Source organism: Motacilla alba, chromosome 3 (assembly GCF_015832195.1).
Source record: "Motacilla alba alba isolate MOTALB_02 chromosome 3, Motacilla_alba_V1.0_pri, whole genome shotgun sequence".
NCBI lineage: Eukaryota > Metazoa > Chordata > Aves > Passeriformes > Motacillidae > Motacilla > Motacilla alba.
The window spans coordinates 33,015,857-33,034,773 of record NC_052018.1 but is presented as its reverse complement, the minus strand read 5'-3'; the positions used below and the strand labels follow the sequence as shown (position 1 = coordinate 33,034,773).

Genomic DNA, 18,917 nt, shown 5'->3' with positions numbered 1-18,917 from the left:
CTCTATCAAAGCCACTGATACAGTGAATGTGCACGTGCACGTCAGCCCACACAGCAACTTTAGCTAGGTACAAAGATTAAGTTTCACTCACACTGCTTCAATTTTAGGAAGTGGGGTAGTTATAAGTATTAGCTAGAAATTGGGATCATTTGGTTCTTCAGCATAACTTTATATGCCAAAATATTAAACAGAATTAAGAATTTCCTATTTCTTTCAGTAAATGTCTCTAGACTCCCCAGACCTTTTCAGTTACCTGATAGCTACATTTCATTACTACAAAACTTTTTTAAAAATTCCTGATCATCTTGTGTAACAAACTAGAAGTCTACTTGCTTTAATTACAAAAATAAGGCTGTCGTTCAACAGACAAAATTCACACCCAAACATATATTCTTTTTTTTTTAAAACTAGCTATTTATAATTCAAAAGCACACATTCTAAGGGACTTACACTGCCAATCCATGCAAGCAAGCAGGATATCTTTGGAGCTAGTGTTGCCCTCCGTACAACTGACTATGCCCACACACATGCTCTGAAATAAGCCAGGTTTACTTAACAGCTGAAACAAGACTAACTCTCCACTAAACGAGAGCCTTCTAGTCTACAATTATCAAAATTCAAAATGAGCTTTGTGAAACTAATTTCATCCCTAGAGAAATCAGTGTGGCTTTTCCTTTCACATCAGTAAGCCTGGGATTTCATCCAGGATTACTCATGTGTATATGCTTACACACTTAGGTAAAATTTTCAAACCTGGGACTTCAGGCAGTTCTCAAAGTTTACAACGTATCAAGTACATGATAAATCCAGGATGGCTTCTCTGTAATCAACTGCAAAAGTACATACATTTATATCTCTATTCATTTACAAAGTTAAATATTTTAACTTCTTTTCAGAAACAGATATATTGAATGTGGTGAAGTTAACAATGTACAGCTCCACCTCATGTCATATTCCCTTCCTATAGTGAGGTTCAAGTCTCATGAAAATATGGGATTGGTTAGAAGAATGTCACAGTACCTTGACACAGACAACATAATTCTTAAAAATGTACATATGTACATCAATGCCCATTCAGGATTCCTCTAGAGAAGGTGCTCTGGCACAGATTTTGACCAGTAAATACTGCCAGACTTCAAATCTGTGTGTGCTCTTGCTCCATCTAGCTCTTTAGCTCAGCTGAGCAGTCAGGTTTGCTCAGTCTAGTAAGAAGAAGGCTAAGAGGTGACCCAATGGTAGCCTACAACTATCTTGAGGGCTGTTAAAAAAAGAATGGTGCCAATCTCTCACTGTGAATGCCAAAAAGATACAGCAAAGGTAAGAGACTCAAATTAAAACCTAGGAGTCAAAGCTGGGCATTAAAAGATAAAGTTTTCACTAGGAAAGCACCGCAGCAATGTCACAGGTTACCTACATAGTTATGAGATCTTCATCTCTGGATATTTTTAATGCTCTGCTAGACAAACCCATATCTGTTGCAAGCTAGTGTGGTTCTTTGGCCTGATTTTGACAGTGCTGCACTGCTTCAGCTTCACATGACCTTCAGCTGTCCTTTCCAGCTGACATGTCTGGTATGCCATGATTACCGATGTCAACAGAACATGTGATTTGTTTCACAGTGTTGCTTTTGTTGTGATAGTGTTGCTTTCTGACAATTTATATAAGTCTGGCTTCCTTCAAACTACACAGTCTGAGTGATGCTGTGATTGCAAAGCAGCTTTTCTACATAGTGGTTGTCTCCCATTTACCCAAAGACACAAGGACATTCGCTGTGGTAGCACTACCTTGCCAGTATGAAATCCCTTTAGTAAAAGCTACATCACAGCATAGATGTTACTTATGTATCCAGATTTGATTCAAAACACATGATGCAATTTTACTTCTGTCTAGAACACATTTTGTAATGATTATTAGCAAGTCGTGGGCCTAAGTTCTGTTACGTGCATCAGCGCAGTCTCACTGGAATAATCTCCACTTCCTTTACTTATTCCTCAGCTCAACAACCTTTCTGGCCTCATTTGGCAAAGCACACACTCAGCTTTCTAACTGTCTTGGAGGCACCTCCACATCACCACATCTGGGGATAGAACCAGGACACCAGCTAGGCAAGTTAGGCATGCTCTTGGACCATGGTGGAGTGTTTAACCATCATGGGACTGAAACCTAGCTCTCAAAGTATCCCCCAACTCTCATGTGGCTTGTGGTGGAGCTGTGTGTTATTGAAGGTAAACTGAAGTTTTGGCAAAATTTCATTTTAAGACAGTCCAACTATAGAGCTCCATCCTTGGGTGTTAAGAGTTTCTCATTTAGGAGATAACTTCATATTGTCATTAGCTATGAGACCCCTTTAGTTCTTCTGGACTCCCCAGTAAAACACTTTCCACCAAGTGTTTTACTGAACATTTCACCTGCATTTGGAAACATGTCAAAATATTTCCCTTTGGCACCTCCTTCATGATAGCAATTTGTTTTAAACAGTCAGCTGTGATGTGCATCATTAGACAAATCGAGTCTTCATTAACAAGATTAGCAGCCCATGTCTCTTAAAATAACCATGATCTAAAATAAACATCGCAATAAATAAATAAATGTAGAGCAAAAATATGGCAGTTATTGGCTTAGACTGAGAGCTCAAGATTGATGCTTTTTACCTTCTGGATCTTAGCCAGCCCAAACATCATAATAACCAGCAGCACTTAAACTATTCATTTGAACTACAGTAGTGGGAGGAATTAAAAAAGGTAAGGAATGTGACTATATAAGAATATTCATGAATGATACAAGCCCTACACTTTCACTCCTTATTCTCAAACACACGTGCCTGTTAGAATATCAGAGCCAGTTGTAAAAGCAATCAAAAGACAAAAGTGAAACATCAAGAGTGAGCATTTTTACAACAGAAGATGAGTAGCCCAGCCTTAATCCTATTTTATATGCATGTTATTAGCTCCACATTATTGGAGAGCACCACCTCATGGCAAGCAGACTACTACTACTGACACATGTTTGCTCTATCACAGTGATCCATTAGGGAAGCTGTTATGTGCTGAAGAATAGAGTCACTCATTCAGGAATGTGCTTGTTGGTACTTCACATGGGCTTTCTAGGGTTCTGACTCCTATTGAAAAGAGAAAAAATAAAGAGCATTATTAATTATTATTAACATAATATTAATGTTATTAATACATTGTCACTCCTATACCTGTCACCTTTGCATATAAGGTGACCCTAACCCCAGACCACCTAGGAGCTGAGGATGCATCTCTCTGAAGTACCACCAGACTGAAGCAGGAAGTTTATAGAGAGACCTCTGCAGGCCTCCAACACCATATTTTCTAGGAACAGAGCTGCATAGAAGCTGCTATTTCAGATTGCGTCAGAACATCATCTTTTTCCTAGGACAAGTTCTCCAAACTACAAAGTGAGGCAGCCTGCCAAAATAACCTGCTTCTGTGGTTCTCTGCTGAGGTTCCTTCCTACTGCTGTCCCTCAAGGGGTCCAGAAATAAATTAATTCCTGGCAGAAGAAGATCTCTATAGATACCTAAGTGCTACCACCCAGGCCTGAAACAGTACTAGTACCAAATACATCTATATCTACAGTATCCAAGGAAAGAAAAATCCTCCCCTCTGTGTCTGATCTACTGCCAAAAGATGCACCACGCAGTCTGTTTGAACAAGTGTCCAGATTTCCATAAGGCAATAAAATTTCTTCTGTTACTCTGCCCTCAACAGAAAGATGTTACCTGGCTTTGTGTTTTGACCTCTAAATACGTGTTTGCTAAAACTGAATTCAAAAAAGTTAATATAAGTTCTGACTACTCCAGCATTTCATCATTAAATTAATTAATGCCTAGTGAATAAATGCTGAGCCATTATGCCAGGTTTCTGAAAGTCCAGTGATTAAGTTCTGTCTCCTGTTATAATTAAGCCAGTTGCTTACAATTTAGATTGATAATGTGAAGGAGAATGTCATCTTTAAACTTATTTTTCTGCTGTCCCATATTACTCCCATGTATATGCTTGTTTTCATTTCAAATGCTTTACTTTTCCTTACAGCCATTTCGATTACTTCATTAGGACTAGGGTGATATGAACAAGGTATGGCTCACAGCAGGGATGCATCCAAACACAGAGCTCCATCCCACACAGGGGTCAAAAAAAGTTCAACCTCAACATCTCAAGAATTCCATGAAAAATCTGCAATCCTACACTGACCTTTGATGCCAAAGTAGGTTTCAGTCCAAGAAAGGAGAATACAGTGTTGCTCTCCTTTGATTCAAAAAAGCCATCATAATCCTAGAGAATTAAAAAAGGAAAAGATGAGTCAACATTTGTATTCCTATTTTCCTTATTGATATTACCACACCTTGTAGTACAATAAAGAGTGACACGTAATAATGCTCAGAAAAATATTGATACTTACTCCTATTGTCCTACCTCAACCTAAAACCTAAACTGCAATGATATCACAAACTACAAACTACAGGGGTGAAGAAAAACACAAATTCTCTAACTTCAACATCTCTCACTACGTTGACAGGAAAGTATAAGCATCAAAAGTACTTGCATCAAAAGAAACTCTATTGTGGGTATATTTTAAAGGTATTTAAGTGCAGAATTTCTCCTAAAATCTTTATGATGCTCTAGATGAAGACACTTTACCAGCATTTCAGCAATGATATACTGCTATATCAGTATGAACTGAGATACTGTGCAGTTGCATAATTATTCGAACAGCCTCAGCCTCCCCAAAACCACAACTATACTTGCACAAGGGCACTTTCTCAGCCTGACCCTCTATACTAAAAGCACCTCTGAAAGACACCAAAAGGCCAGCAGGAGTGTATAATGGTCCTCAGGCCTCAGATATAGAAAGAGTAAGCCTTCTTAGATGACTTTTTGTTGTTTTCCTCATAAAACATGGCATATGCTACCTTAGGAATTAATAAAAATTTACAATTAATTGCCAGAAAGTAAATCCAAGCAAAACAGGCAAATCAACTAAACCATAGTGTAAGCTGAAAGATTACTGAAGGGATTCCCAACAGTGTCATGGATTAAAAAGGAACAATGTAATCACTGAAGACCTAGAGGAGTAATAAGTAATGCTGAAGCTCTGCAGAAAGATGCTTTATTAAGCCCTTGACCTCTAAGAATGAGACTTCAAAAGCTGCATGGACATATTAAACCCTAAAAAGGTCTGTTCTGACTCTTCTAAGGCAGATAAAAACCCATGAGGGACTCAGGCTATATAAGCAACACATGAGAAGAGAGCCTGTGATCTACCTGATCATTTGCTCCACGAGGCTCATCAACAAGTGAGTCACATTGTCTGGAGCTGAAGGTAGGGCAGCCATGGATGAGTACAGCCCACAGGGGGAAGGACCCTTTCTTTAACATCAGGGCAGGTCTAAAGCACCGGAAGATGCCCACTGCAGCCCTGTAAACTACCAGCAGATAACCTGCAGAGGCAGGCAGCTGTTGTGGCAGACACCTTTTTGGGTTCCTGCCAGGAATACTCTCCCTCCTAAGCCCCACAGGCAGTCTTCACTAACCCCCAGACACTTCTTTGTCTCAACAGTTTGTCCAAGGAAGGTTCTGCGTTTGTTCGGGTGAGTCATCATCTCTCAGCACCGTTTTCAAATGCTGGTATTCTCCAGAAGATTCTTAATCCCAGTACTTCAATTAGCTCTAGAAGTATCACCACTGTAAGACCATGGTTTTTTCAGTCTTTGTTAATAAATTGGTTAGAAAAACAGAGCAGAAAAGGACTCAGAAACTGAAAATAATGTCATAAGAAAAAAGGCTGCACTTGTGGCTCTGACAATGACTGACACTCAGCTAATCCACCAACACCATCTGTTTAACCTAACCTCTGTAAATAATTTAATACTTAATAATAAAAAGCTGTTATCTTAATAATAAAAAGACTATTGTTATCTAAATAATAAAATTTAATACTTAGTAATAAAAAGCTGATAAACCAGTTATCATTTTACTTTCAGAATTATTAAGTCCTGATTAGTATGTTTTTTCCACATTTTCACTTATTAACAAACCTGGATTCACTTACTGAAAAAAACTGTGAAAGTTAAACAGCGAGCTAAGTCTATGTTTGAAAGAGCACAAAACCCAGTGGATTGATTCATTTTAAAAGGATCTGAATATTTAAGAACCACAAGAGCTTATCCACCAGAAGCAATCTCCCTGATGTTTTGAAATATCTGCATTGCAAAACGTATTTAAATCCTACTGACGCTTACTTTCATGGGTGGTGGGGGAGAAGGAGCATCATGGTTTTAGATAAAATAGAAGTAAATTTTAAATAGGAGAATTTTTCTAGTGATGTCTGCAATTATAATCTATGATCTCAAAATATTCAAACATGAAACAAAACATGTTACAAAAATGCATAATAGTCCTATAAAAATTTTAAGAAATCACTTTAGCACAGTAGTTTCTTGAGAGATCATTGAGAAGTATTTTCTCAATGACTCAGTGGTTGTGTCATGAGTGGTAGGAGTTCAAAGTGGGCATCCCTGGCTTTTCCTGTAACCCAGACGAGATAAAAAACATGCTCCAAAAACACCCTGCCTTTGATCTTACCATTAGAAGGAGAGGAAGTCTGTGCAGATTTGGGCCACATGTAAAGACACTAAATCCATGAGTGAGGACATAAAAATTCTAATCTCAATAAAGGACATCAGACTACTACCAGCAGTAGATGCAGAGGCTGAAGAAGGAAAACACCACAAACTCAGTGAAAATGAGAATTTCATACCCAGGCAGAAGCTTAACTCACTGGTGACCCAGTGGGTTCCATTTGGGAAAACTCTGTGGGACATTCTGTCTCCCACAGAGGAAGGACACCACCATTCACTGGTTTTGACAAGGCAGTGGTCCCCTCTTTCTGCACCACACTTCACCACCAGCAGCAAGTTACTACAACCCTCTTGTCACTGTCCCAAGCAGCTCTACCCAGGGAGTGCTGTGGCTTGGCTGGGATCAGTGGAGCAGTGCTGTCCTGCCCCCGAGCAAGGAAGTGGCTCCCATTGTCAATGGGAAGCACTCAGACAGCAGCAGTTAACCTAAAAACACACAAGTACAGCAAACTGCTACCCACTGCCCCACTTCAAAAGGCAACTATGTGTACAAATATAATTTTGACTGTAGCATTTTAAATTATGGAACTTGGTGCTTTCCAAAGCTGCTAATCACACTTCATTAATGTATAGAATTCTGGCAACATCAGTAGCTGATCAAAACTGACTAAAAACTGAGTACTAAAACTAGTAGGACATGGAGAGAGTGCACATAAATCATCAGCAATGCAGAGATGCTCAATCCCTCCGGAGAAGTTGAAAAGCCAAAAATATAGATGATAAATCCCATGACTGAAGGTATGAAATGTTACCAAGAAAGACAGATGCCAGTTAGGAGGAAAAAATATATTTCAGGATGGTTTAAAGGAATAAAGAACGGACAGGAGGATAAAGAAGGTAAGTACAAAGCTATTTCAAGGCAGAAAGGGCTTTTCAACAAGATAACAACTAACTGACTGCTTTAGGCATGGTTCCTCACCCTTAAAGTTGGAGGCAGGTCCATCACCCACCACATAACCTGAGCAGGACACAGCCTCTGTGTTTTAACACCCCAACAGTTACAGCATTCGATGCACTCCATCAGCTGCTAGGGAGTGAATTAGCTGACCTAATAAGCCCTTGCTTTGTTGACAATAAACTGAAGCCACTGTAGGTGAGATGCTTGCCTGTAGCTCACCTATAAACAAGCAAAATCTTGTTGGTCTTGTGTGGCCTAAAGCTCTGCATTGCTTTCCCAGCTCCTGCTGAGTGACTCTAAACTGGGATAGAGAGACAAGCTGTGGCTGCAAAGGTCTTCAGGACCAAAGTTACCCCAGAGGGCAATGGGAAGAAGGCGAGGAAGGCTGTGAAGCTCATTGTGGTGGCAAGATGCTTAGTACAAGACGTGTTAGTGGACACATGGAATACACTTCCAGAGCATACTGAAGATGCTAAAGGTTTCCACCAGAAGGATCAAGATCATGAAAGAAAAATGTAGTAAGAATTACTAAATATGTTATAGTGACATTTATTTCAGAAAAATAACTAGACACAAGGAAAATGCTTGACCATTTTATATCTTGACTTTTTTGTGATCTTTCCTAGGCTTATGGCCACTGTTGGGATAAAACTGGGTTTGATGGACCTTCAGTATCACAAACATAAGGCCATTTATGTTAATATTAAGGTGTATAATACACTAAGTTTTAAAATTATCTTAGAATCAGCAAATTACTTGGGCTGCAAGGGACCTTAAAGATCATCTAGTTCCAACCCCCAGTAATCAGCAAGGCCATGTGACGTTGTCTGTTAAGTATGATGGTAAAGGGAAAAAAAAGAAACCAAAACACAAAACAACTCAAGCCTCCAAGCCTCACACTTCCATAGCTTTGTTTCTAAAATTTGAATATTTGCAGCTTATCCTGGAAATAATAGATGCTGTAGCTGTTTGCAACTCTTTAAAACCAGATTAATCAAAGACAGGAGAACTTCGTTCATGTCTACATTATGCAATAATCCCAAAGACCATCTACTGCCCAAAAGGTACAGAAAACTAACATCAGCTTAGTCTTTGAGACACTGGACAAACATTCAGGAAATCTGTCACAAATGTCTTAGGTTCTTCTGGCCTTCATGAGGGTTTTATGGCAATTTACTCCAGTAGGAAAACCATTGGTCCTTGGGAATTCTCTCCTCTTTAGAAATTCCACTTCCAGGGTAGGTTCTTCTCTCAACATCAATGGCCAAGTTCACAAAGCTGCAGCTGGCACAGCATTAGCTGTATCTGAGCTGTGATGATCACTAGACCTTAAGTGTGATGTATTCCTCAAGTGTGATGTATTCCTGGAAACCAGATCACTGCAGTGATGTAATTACAGACACTGCCATAATTAATTTGGCTCAGGATTTTGTTAAGCAGGTATACTCAGGATTGTTTAAATAAACACTGTCACTGCTGGGAGAAACTATTTACTGCACACCAAAGTTAAATTTGGCAGTATGGCAGATCAGCATAAATAATTATTTGGGCTTCAAGAAACATAGCAGAAATGTGAAGGCATTGGATCAAAGTAAAAGATTAACACAAAGTAGATTTACAGTTAGCAATTTTACCTTCACTAATGCACTGAAATTAGAAGACCATTACATCTAATGAACTTTCAAAGACAGCAACTGTGAATAAAATTCTTTCCAGTAAGTTTCTTTAAACAAGCAAGTTGGTTTTGTTGCTGTTTGCTTTTAGTTGGCAACAAGAGTGAGCTTGTTAAACATCTCACACAAATCTTTATTGCTTACCACACAAAGATGCAGAAAAACGAGAAACCCACCCAAATGTAGTTTGCATAGCTCTTCCTAAAGATTTTTAAAGTGCATTGATTACTGGACAATACTTGCAGATTACTCCACTGGCATGCTGTTCAAATTTATTTCTCTTGACCAATATTTTAAATATAAGATTATGATCTCTCCATTCTTATAAAAGGGGTGACATAATTGCTCCTTCAAGTAATGGTGAGAAACTCAATTTAAACACATTGAATCAGCACTTTGCTACTGACTGAGTTAATACTGTATGCCGTTGAGAATGAGCTGTTAACATCTTCCCTGAAAAGGGCAGTTCAGTTCTCCAGAACAGATGACATTCATTTACTGATCTGATCAGGATTACAATGGAAAACTCTTATGCAGCACAGCTCTCCTTGGAGAATGTGTGTGCATATGTGAGTCTCTTCTAATATTATATAAATATACAAATAAAAGAAGATCTTGTCTGTACAACACAGAACAAGCTAAACATGACAGTTTTCATTACCTAACCTTCTGATAAGATCTCTGCACAGGATTTTTAAAGAGCTTATAGAATTGACTCTACAAAGCAACTTGTTACTCCTCTACTAAAGGCCAGATGTTTGTTTTGGTAATCTGTCTAGTTGTAGCCTTCCAAAAACAAAGGCTTTAATAAAAGGGAACAGATGTCAGCCACAGCTCTATTGTTTGGATAGTACAGGACAAACTCAGGCTGATGTGATGTTTGCCATTCATGCAGCAGTGGTGCCAGGGTACACAGACATCAACTGTCTAAGAACTGATATCCCTCACCTCCAATGCAGGGAGTCCAAATGCAGCAGGACTTCCCTTAGACAAGCACTGAAGACCTCAAATCCAGTGCCTAGTGCTCACCTGGGGTAGGGGAATAATCAGGGGCATTAGTGGCAGAATCCCTAAGTACTGTGGATGGTAAGAGCTGTCACATCCACCTTTTGTGCACCTTCCAGCTCACTGTGTCATTTTACAAATTGTTTGGATAAGAATACTATCAAATCAGACCATGACAGGAATTTGAGAAAGGGAGAGATGGAAATATCAGGGAGTTAACTATGGTAGGCAGCCTGTTACATGAGGTAATGACTAAGAGACACAAAATGACCATGCTGCACAGTAGCTCTGCATGCACATATTTTAACTTGGACCCAAGTGGAACAGTAGTTGACTGAATAACTTATTTCATCCTGGCTGTTCTCTGACAACAGCCATGGCCTTTTCTAGATATTGTTCCAAAATACTGCTTCATCTGTATTCTGTGCAATACTATGGGACTTTAAAGTATTACTGCCATTTATTAAGATTTCTTAGCCTTTTCTCATATATCATTTATCCTCTATTTTAGAACTCACCTTTTAAAAAGACTTTAGTTAAAGTAGTCCAACATCTTCAATAATAAAACCTGTATTTTCAAGAAAGCATGGCACTATAGGAAGTTTCTGTTCCATGGAAAGGACAATTAGGATCCCAAACAAAATTTTTAATAATTAAGTCATACTTGCTGATAAGTTTTGCAGAATATGAGTGTAATAAATATAAAAATGAAAAAGAAATGTGCAGTATTTTCTACTATATCCTGTAAAAATAACAATTCTAATTTTGCACCAGTCCCTTTAAAGTGTTCTAAAATACATAAACACCCTACATTACTATATTTAGGAAATAAAAGGTCAGCAAATAGAGTAAGGTATCGCCAGAGACATCTTTGATGCCTATCATCTTTATGTGAAGGAATCGTTTACAAAATACCTGCTACTTGACTTTGAAACAGCTATTAATGCAGTTTATTTACTCCAAATAAAAGCTGTGGTGCTCAACAGGATTGTATTCTCTCCACTACATGGTAAACAGCAACACTATTATACATTACTGAAATGAGTCCTGACTTCTCTGAGGAAAAAAAAATTCTTGGATTATTTTATTTTTACTTAGTTGTTGAGCTTCGATTTTTTAAGCCCTGGCACTGGGCAAGCTGGCTACTCTACACTTTGCCTCTGGTACCACATTTCCCTTTTTAAAGTACATATTTCACCGAACTAAAGCTCTTTTCCTACGGACACAGAAAAGCAATGGAGAAGTGGATGGCAGAAGCATAGGCATAGTCTGAAAGTTGTAACTAGCCCTTGTGAATGATCTGAGCAGAATCCTCCCAACATGGAGAAGACTCTTGGCTAGGTGTTGCTTTCCAACTCCAGCTCTGCCTTCTGTGCTCCTCACTGAGACAAAGCCTTAATCAGGAAGATAAACAGTGCATATCACTGGCCTCAAGTCACATTCAGCCTGGGCTTTGTGGGTGCCTGTGAGCCAAAAACTGCTGCAATACAACTGCAAAAGGTAATTAGGAACAATTTCTCACAGAGCTTAAATTAACCATACAGGAAACTCTACTTCTGATGGCAAAAATAATTAGTCAAGAAAGTTTTAGCATCATTAGCCATTAACAAATGATACATGATTTCTGAGTAATTCACATTAACTTTTATCTAGCAAAATTATCCCTCTTCTAAAAGCAGACCGGGACCAAAAAATTGCTAAGTGAATCAGATAAGACACCTCCAAGGGTGCAGAGAATGAAATGCAGACTTGCTGGATACCAAATTAGCCTCACAACTCCCCCAGCTCCCAAAGTGAACACACTACAGCAGGCATGCTAAGGTGAATTCTGCCACATTGTTTGAGCATTTAGAGACAGAATTCAAGCTCTCTGTACCTGCAGGCAAAAGAATAATAACAAACTCTCCAATGACAGGCCAGGGCAGAATGTCTGAGGTAGCCTCTAGCCAGTTTTGTTAAATTCTCTTCTTTCTTTTATCAGTGAGCAGTTACTTAGTTGTAATGTGACACCTATAAAAATGGAAGAAAAAGAAACATGCATGCATCTTTTCATGATCTTAAAAAAACCCAGAACAGAATGATACATAACAGTGCAAAAAATCAGGGCTACAATAATTGTCTGTGTACTGAATAGTTTCTCAAGAACACAGCACCTCTTTCAGCAGCCTATTTTATTTCTTTCTTGTCGATATGCCTTTGCTGTTTTGGAGTTGACACCCATATATTACATTTCAGGGGAGGACAATAAATATCACATATCTCTCTCTCTACTGCTGCACTCTATCAGGAATTACCATAACATTCTAAACCATATAAACAGCTTCACAGAAAAAAAAAAAAAAAAAAAAGAGAAAAAGAGTCAGCCTGCTATGTAAATATTTTCCCTTTGGCTCAAATTCCCACCTGAAGATAGATTTCCTTTTAATTTTGGTTGGCCTAAATTTCAGGCAATCTCCCTTCAGTGGCAGATTTCTGCATATAAAACCGTCACTGTTCAAAGTGCTAACTTGCAGCTTCACAAGAGTGCAGTTTCACTGGAAAGTGGCTATTCCCAGTCTTCTGAAAGATCCAGGAATCACTTCTAGTCTAAGAAAAGTTGTGTACTCAGCTGTGGAGAATTCAAGAAGAGGGAGGTGTGAGGCACAGGCCTAATTTCAGACATTCAATCTTCCAGCATTTCTGGCTTTCTGCTTAAATATCTGGGCTGCTGCAGGGCACTGCTGTCTGGGTAGAGAACCTTTTTAAAGGATGCTATGTAGATACTCCCATACCCAAGAGCCATGTCACCGAAGAACATGGACACAAGGAACAGGCAGACCAGGCTGCCAGAACTGAAATGCCTGCAGCGGACCTGGACTGAGAATGTAAGGGCAAGCTAACCACAGCTCACTGGGCCTGTGACACGTCAGGACACCTAGGAGGAGATGCAACATAGAGACAGGCTCATCATCAGGGGGACCTGACCACTGGAGTCTCTGGACAGGTTATCCATGAGTGTGAAACATCTACCATGATCAAGCAAGTCAGGTGCGTAAAGTCCCTCTGCTGTGGAGAACAGTGGCTGGGAAAGACAGTATGGGATTATTTTCTTGGGTGAATATAATCCACAATTTGAGTGGCATTTCATAGCTGTAGGTCAAAGTGCTAGAGCAGGAGCTACTAAATCTAACTGAAGATGACCTCTGTAAGAAACTGGGCAAGACAAAACTGATTCTTGTTCCCAACAACACAACGTTCCAGATCTGATTAAGGCTCTACTCCAAATTAACCCCACTTTACTATTCTTTATGCAAAGTGCATGAATTTTCTCCAGAATCATGCACTAGACACTAACATCTCCTCTCTCTTACAAAGAACTAACTAGAGCAGGATAACTATACTAATTTCAGATTTACACTACTGCAAATTTGAATTGCAGGTCATGTGTCTGATTTGTCTGAAAGATAGACTCTATTCTCACACACAATTTTATAGCAATGTCACTAAGATGAGACAACACACTGTAAAGTCATGAAAATATGAAAATTATCATATTGTTGGTGCTATAACATAGCACTTAATTATCAGCAAAATTATTTGTGTTCTTGTGTGCTTGCAGCTCTTATCTTGTTCACAGGAAATAAAAATTGTTCTTGCCAAGTACTTTATTTCAAAATCTATTAGCATAACTTGATACTGAAAAATTGAGAGTGCATCTCAGAAGACTGAGAAAAGAAGATAGATTAATGATTAATGATTGTATCTGCAATTACATCAACTCAGAAAAACCACAAGGTCTTGCTCACACTTCAAAACATGAAGTTTGTCTCTTGGTACCAGAAGAATCCCTCCCCCTGTGGTACAAGACACTCTGTGAACCAGTAAACATTGATCATCTTTTGGCACCCTTCTCCCCTCCTACATGAGCTATCAGATGTTCAAATGGTTGACACAAATTCATTTTGGATAGTTACTGAAACCATGAAAGACAAACTTCCTCTAGCCTGCAGTTACATCCTGAAAAGTGATTATTTCAAATGGTGATGTCCTAGCTAGGAAAATCTATTGTTAGATAAAACCCTTGTGCACATTGCTGAGGTTTTTTATTAAGGAGAAAATAGTGAGAAAAAATATCCCAAAACAATTAACACTAATACTAACATAGAAAAACCAGTATAGCCATGAACATAACATCGAGTCATGGACATCATATGCTCATGAACTTCTATTGAAATAACATGACAAAAATAAAAAGTGTACCTATTTTGCTTTGCACTGTCTAGCCCTCATACCTTTAGAGAAACAGCAAAGGGCCTGACCAGTTTGTATCGTAAGTAAATGTGAACTGTCAGCAACAATGCCTAAAACAGCATAAGTACATAGAAAGTCTCCTGATAAGACTGGAGAAATGCAGAAAAACAGACCGAGTTTTTTAATAGATAAAACTGGATTAAAATTGCCTGGACACAATCAGAAATTATAATCTACAAATTTCACTAACTCAACTAACAGAAAACTCAGTATATTTTCAGTTTAAGTTACTTAATAGAGATAATGCTTTAGTTATTTATGTCAAGATAAACACATGAAAACACTCAATGTGGAAATGACAGAGACAAGATGTGCAAGGCTTGCTGACTTTTATCTAATTGTAATATTTTATCCCCCTTCCAGCACTGACCTCCTTTGCCTTCTGCATATATTTCATCTCCACTCTATTACCTAAGAACTTCATTAACTAATGCAGCAGGTTAACTCATGAATGTTGGAGAACCTGCACATACTTTCTCCTTCATCCTAGAAAATATCGTTTCTTTCAAAGCATGTTTGCTCTTTAAAGATGTTCATGCAGACAGTGAAGTCTAGTAATAGGATTAACTCTGCTCAACCAAAATGGCTATCAGCTCAGCAGACAGATTAATGAGATCATCTCACATGTTGCATGACATCTTCTGCCTTGCTAATTCCAAATAGCAACTTCTAAGACTAGGTTAAAACGCTCTATAAAGGCAATCTGAAAGGGTAAGAAACAACAGCTTAAAATATTGTTTCCCAGGCAAACTAGAATGACCCAGAAGAATGCAAAGGCTGTTATTTGTAAGTGAGGGGCTGATCCATAAGCGAGGGTAATAATCCCTTCCACGTCCCAGATACATTTCTTTGATTGACTTACCTTACCTGGAAATAAGAAGATAAGAGTTATACTGCTGAGGTAAACAAGTAAGGCCAATACAAAGCACATGGGAAGGGTGTTAAATTGCTTTGAGAAACCAGTTAGCTGCTGCATCATACCCAATCTCTTCATTGCAGAGGATCCTAAATCACTTTTTATATCCTTTCTGCATTAAGCAAACAATTGCACTGCAGTCAACGGGCTCTCAAGAGATCTGAGCAGCACAGTTGAATCTGGCAGGGACTAAGTCAGAACCACTTTGGATGTACATATCAAAGGCTACTGCTTCAGTTTGCACTGGTGCATGGAGAAGCTTACACCAAGAAAACAGCCCACCCATCAAACTGTTGTCAGATTTACAGCAAATAGTGCCCATTTATCCTAAACACTCTGATTGCATAAAGATGTTCTGAGCATAAATGAAATTTACACCGTGACAGCAGCAGAGAAGGAGCTTAATTAAAATAACAACAAAACTCAATCTGTCCAGTGTTCTCATTTACTGTGCCAAAGACAGACTTCCTACTGAATTTCTGTGCTTGGACTAGACCCAAGCAGCAAGAATACCACAAATTCCCAGCTTACAGTGGCACTTTACCATCAACAGGTCATACATGAAGCTTGTGACATTTCTGATTTTTACATTCCTGGAGGGAATCCCCTAGACAGCCCTAGGATTTACAGAAAAATGACCTGAATTTTCCCTGTATGATCATTACCTGATCCTATTGTCCCATTAATTCAGATTCTACTAGAGAAAGCTCAGCAGCAAGTCCCATGTTTAAATGGCCATCTGAGTGTACTAATAAATTGCATATAATGTGCTAATATATTGTATGTAATATAATGTATATACTTATATATTGAGAATAATAACAGCTGCTTACCCCACAGTACCGATCATCACTGAATATCTGTGGTGGCAGTGGATTGCCCTGTGCAGGCTGTCTATCCTCAGGAATATTTTTATACATCCATTGTCTCTTCTCCTCTGACATGGTGATATCCACTTCTTCGAACTCTATGCGGTTGGCTTCTAGAAACCTCACCACATCCTGCTGCCTCTTCTTTATCTAAATGGAAAAAGGAAAATTAAAAAACCTAGAGTCAGAGCAAGTTCTCCATAACACAGGCATGCTTACAAATCTGAGAACACTCCTCCTCTCCCATCCCACTTTCATAGGATGGGAAGTCACAAACTCAGAAAGACAAAGGAGAAATTTTTTTTTTCAGTTTTAAATTCATAAAAGTTAAGCATTGCTGTTTCTTTACATGTTGGCAAAGGTTATATTTCTTCACCTCACTTGCATAAGGCTGTCTGTTTAATTCAGCTTTGGTAATTTCAGCCTTTACCCCCTAAAGATATTTCTAAAAAGCAAACTGTAAGGGTCTCTTCAGAAGTAGAAGTGAAAAGAGGCAGTTTTCAAAGACATTAGGGGCTACATTTTTAAAGTATACAGGCACCTAAAAATGCAAAGTAAATAACCTGGCAAGTCTCAGAAGAATTCACTCCTGAAAGTGTTCATTGAGATGAACATGTAAGTACATCTGAAAAAAACCACCCCAGCTACACACATTTTTGTTTTTCTATACACCTACACATTTTTTAAAATCCAGCTCAACAGTTTCCCTAGCAAGGCTTGTTGAATATTTAGCTAAGAGTGTCTGTCAGCATAATACATGTGCCTGAAAGTAAGCATGATGTCATCTCTTGAAAATGAACTTTAAAAAAAAATAAATATAATTTAAAAAAAAGGGCATGGGGTTTGTATTAAATGTATGAAGTTTCTGCCCCTCAAAGAGATTATCATCTTTATATAAAGAGGCAGAACACTGAGAACACTGGCAGTTTTTATTTCATTGTAGTTAAGATTGGTTGGACCCAACGATCTCAGAGGTCTTTTCCAACCTTAACAATTCTATGATATTAAGATCAGCCCTCAAGAGCTAGCTGGGCTTCAAGAAGGTACAGTCAGGTAAAGACAACCTCTGCCTCAAACAGGATTTTATATCAAGACAGCAATCTTTGAAATGAAAGTCTGTGTACTTCTTGCATCAACCTGATGAAATTAATACTTTCAGAAAGGTACTATAAATTATGTGCCATATTTTTCACAGCTATCATTACAGTGTTATTTGAAAAAAAATTCAGCTTTAATAATTTTACAGTATTTCTGGAGTGTCATATCCATGCAGTTGCTGGCTGGCATAAAGCCCAGGTGGATGAATCATGCCTGTGGGTATCATACGACCTAGATACTATTTGGAAATCAGAGGATTTTCAAAATGCATGCGCTAGTTGCTCCTGTCACACAACCAAATCTACCTCTCCAAATGCATCACAAAAATACATAATTTTGGAAGCAATACTGGTGGAATTCTTATTTCCTTGAAATAAGGCAACCATCCCAAGAAACTACAAACACAAAGCTTTGAAACAATTGCTGTCTTTCTTAAGAAGTGGATTGCAGAGTAAATTTGTGTCATGGTGTCTTATTCTTTTTCCTTTATTTGCACACACTGGTACAGTTTTTTAGGCATATGTGAAAGAATCACTTTTTCATAGAGAAGGCAGCTCCTAAACTTTCATGTAAGTAATGCATTATCAACAACAGCAAAATTACTGCATCATCATCACTGGTGGTACCAAAGGAAACACATCTTTTACTGCGTCCCTAAAAACTCGAAGTGTAGAAGTGAAAGACAAAAACATTTTCATCTGTCTTTCAACAAGAAGCTGCAAAAGAATACAAAAGAGGCAGAGACAGAGATATTCTTAATACAAATATTAAATATCTGGTTAAACAGAAAAGAGATGTCTAAAATTATATGTGGGAGAGGTCACTTCCTTATGGTAAAGTGCTACCAAAATTCACATGAAATCCCTCCTGCATTGGTCAGAGCAATGACCAAACTCCAGAGTGGCTGGGCCAGCCCTCTGGCCCCAAGGCCAATTGGCATCCTCCAGCCAAAGCTATTAAACCTTTAGCCTCTCAAAGCTGCTGCTTGCAAACTGCACGCTGGGAATGATCCCTGGCATGCTGTAACATCTAAATCATGGCCATGGGCTGCTTGTGAGACTCTGAGTTAGCCTTGGCCAAAGCTGACTGTGCCAACAACCATTCTTCAAACAGTTCCAGAGTACCAGAGTGCTCCATTCTCAGAGCCAGGACATGCACCAGTACAGGTGCATCCACATGGACCCATTTTCATCCACTGCCTCCCTGTAAACTGAGCAACTTAGATTTAGTCAGATCCCTATCATTTTACAGTTCACACCATTAGAATTCTCCCACAAGCACAAATTTCCTAATGTCTCGTTTCATTTTTATAAAACTAATTAAGATGTTGAAGTGAAGTAAATTGGGGTTTTTGGTTTTTTCAGCCATAAGCCTTACAATTCTCCATATGACATCTGTATGAGTTATCAGCTGTGGATGTACCAGCTGCATAAACCTAAACAAAATAGCCTGAAAATTTCGAGCCAAAAAACTAGCATTTTCTCCTCCCCAATTTATTTGATTC

The 18,917-nt window shown here is 38.6% G+C and overlaps 1 protein-coding gene across 1 annotated transcript in view; it reads right to left on the bottom strand.

The window, feature by feature from the left end:
• Positions 1–1,788: 1,788 nt before the first annotated feature.
• The window catches only part of SH3BGRL2 (SH3 domain binding glutamate rich protein like 2), a 42,021-nt gene continuing 24,892 nt past the window's right edge, over positions 1,789–18,917 (bottom strand). The window contains exons 4-6 of the mRNA XM_038132148.1: positions 16,280–16,465; positions 4,218–4,298; positions 1,789–3,118 (exon numbers count right to left, since the gene is read on the bottom strand). Coding sequence (XP_037988076.1) covers positions 3,104–3,118; positions 4,218–4,298; positions 16,280–16,465 — 282 coding nt within the window. The 3' untranslated portion in view covers positions 1,789–3,103. The remainder of the gene's footprint in view (positions 3,119–4,217; positions 4,299–16,279; positions 16,466–18,917) is intronic.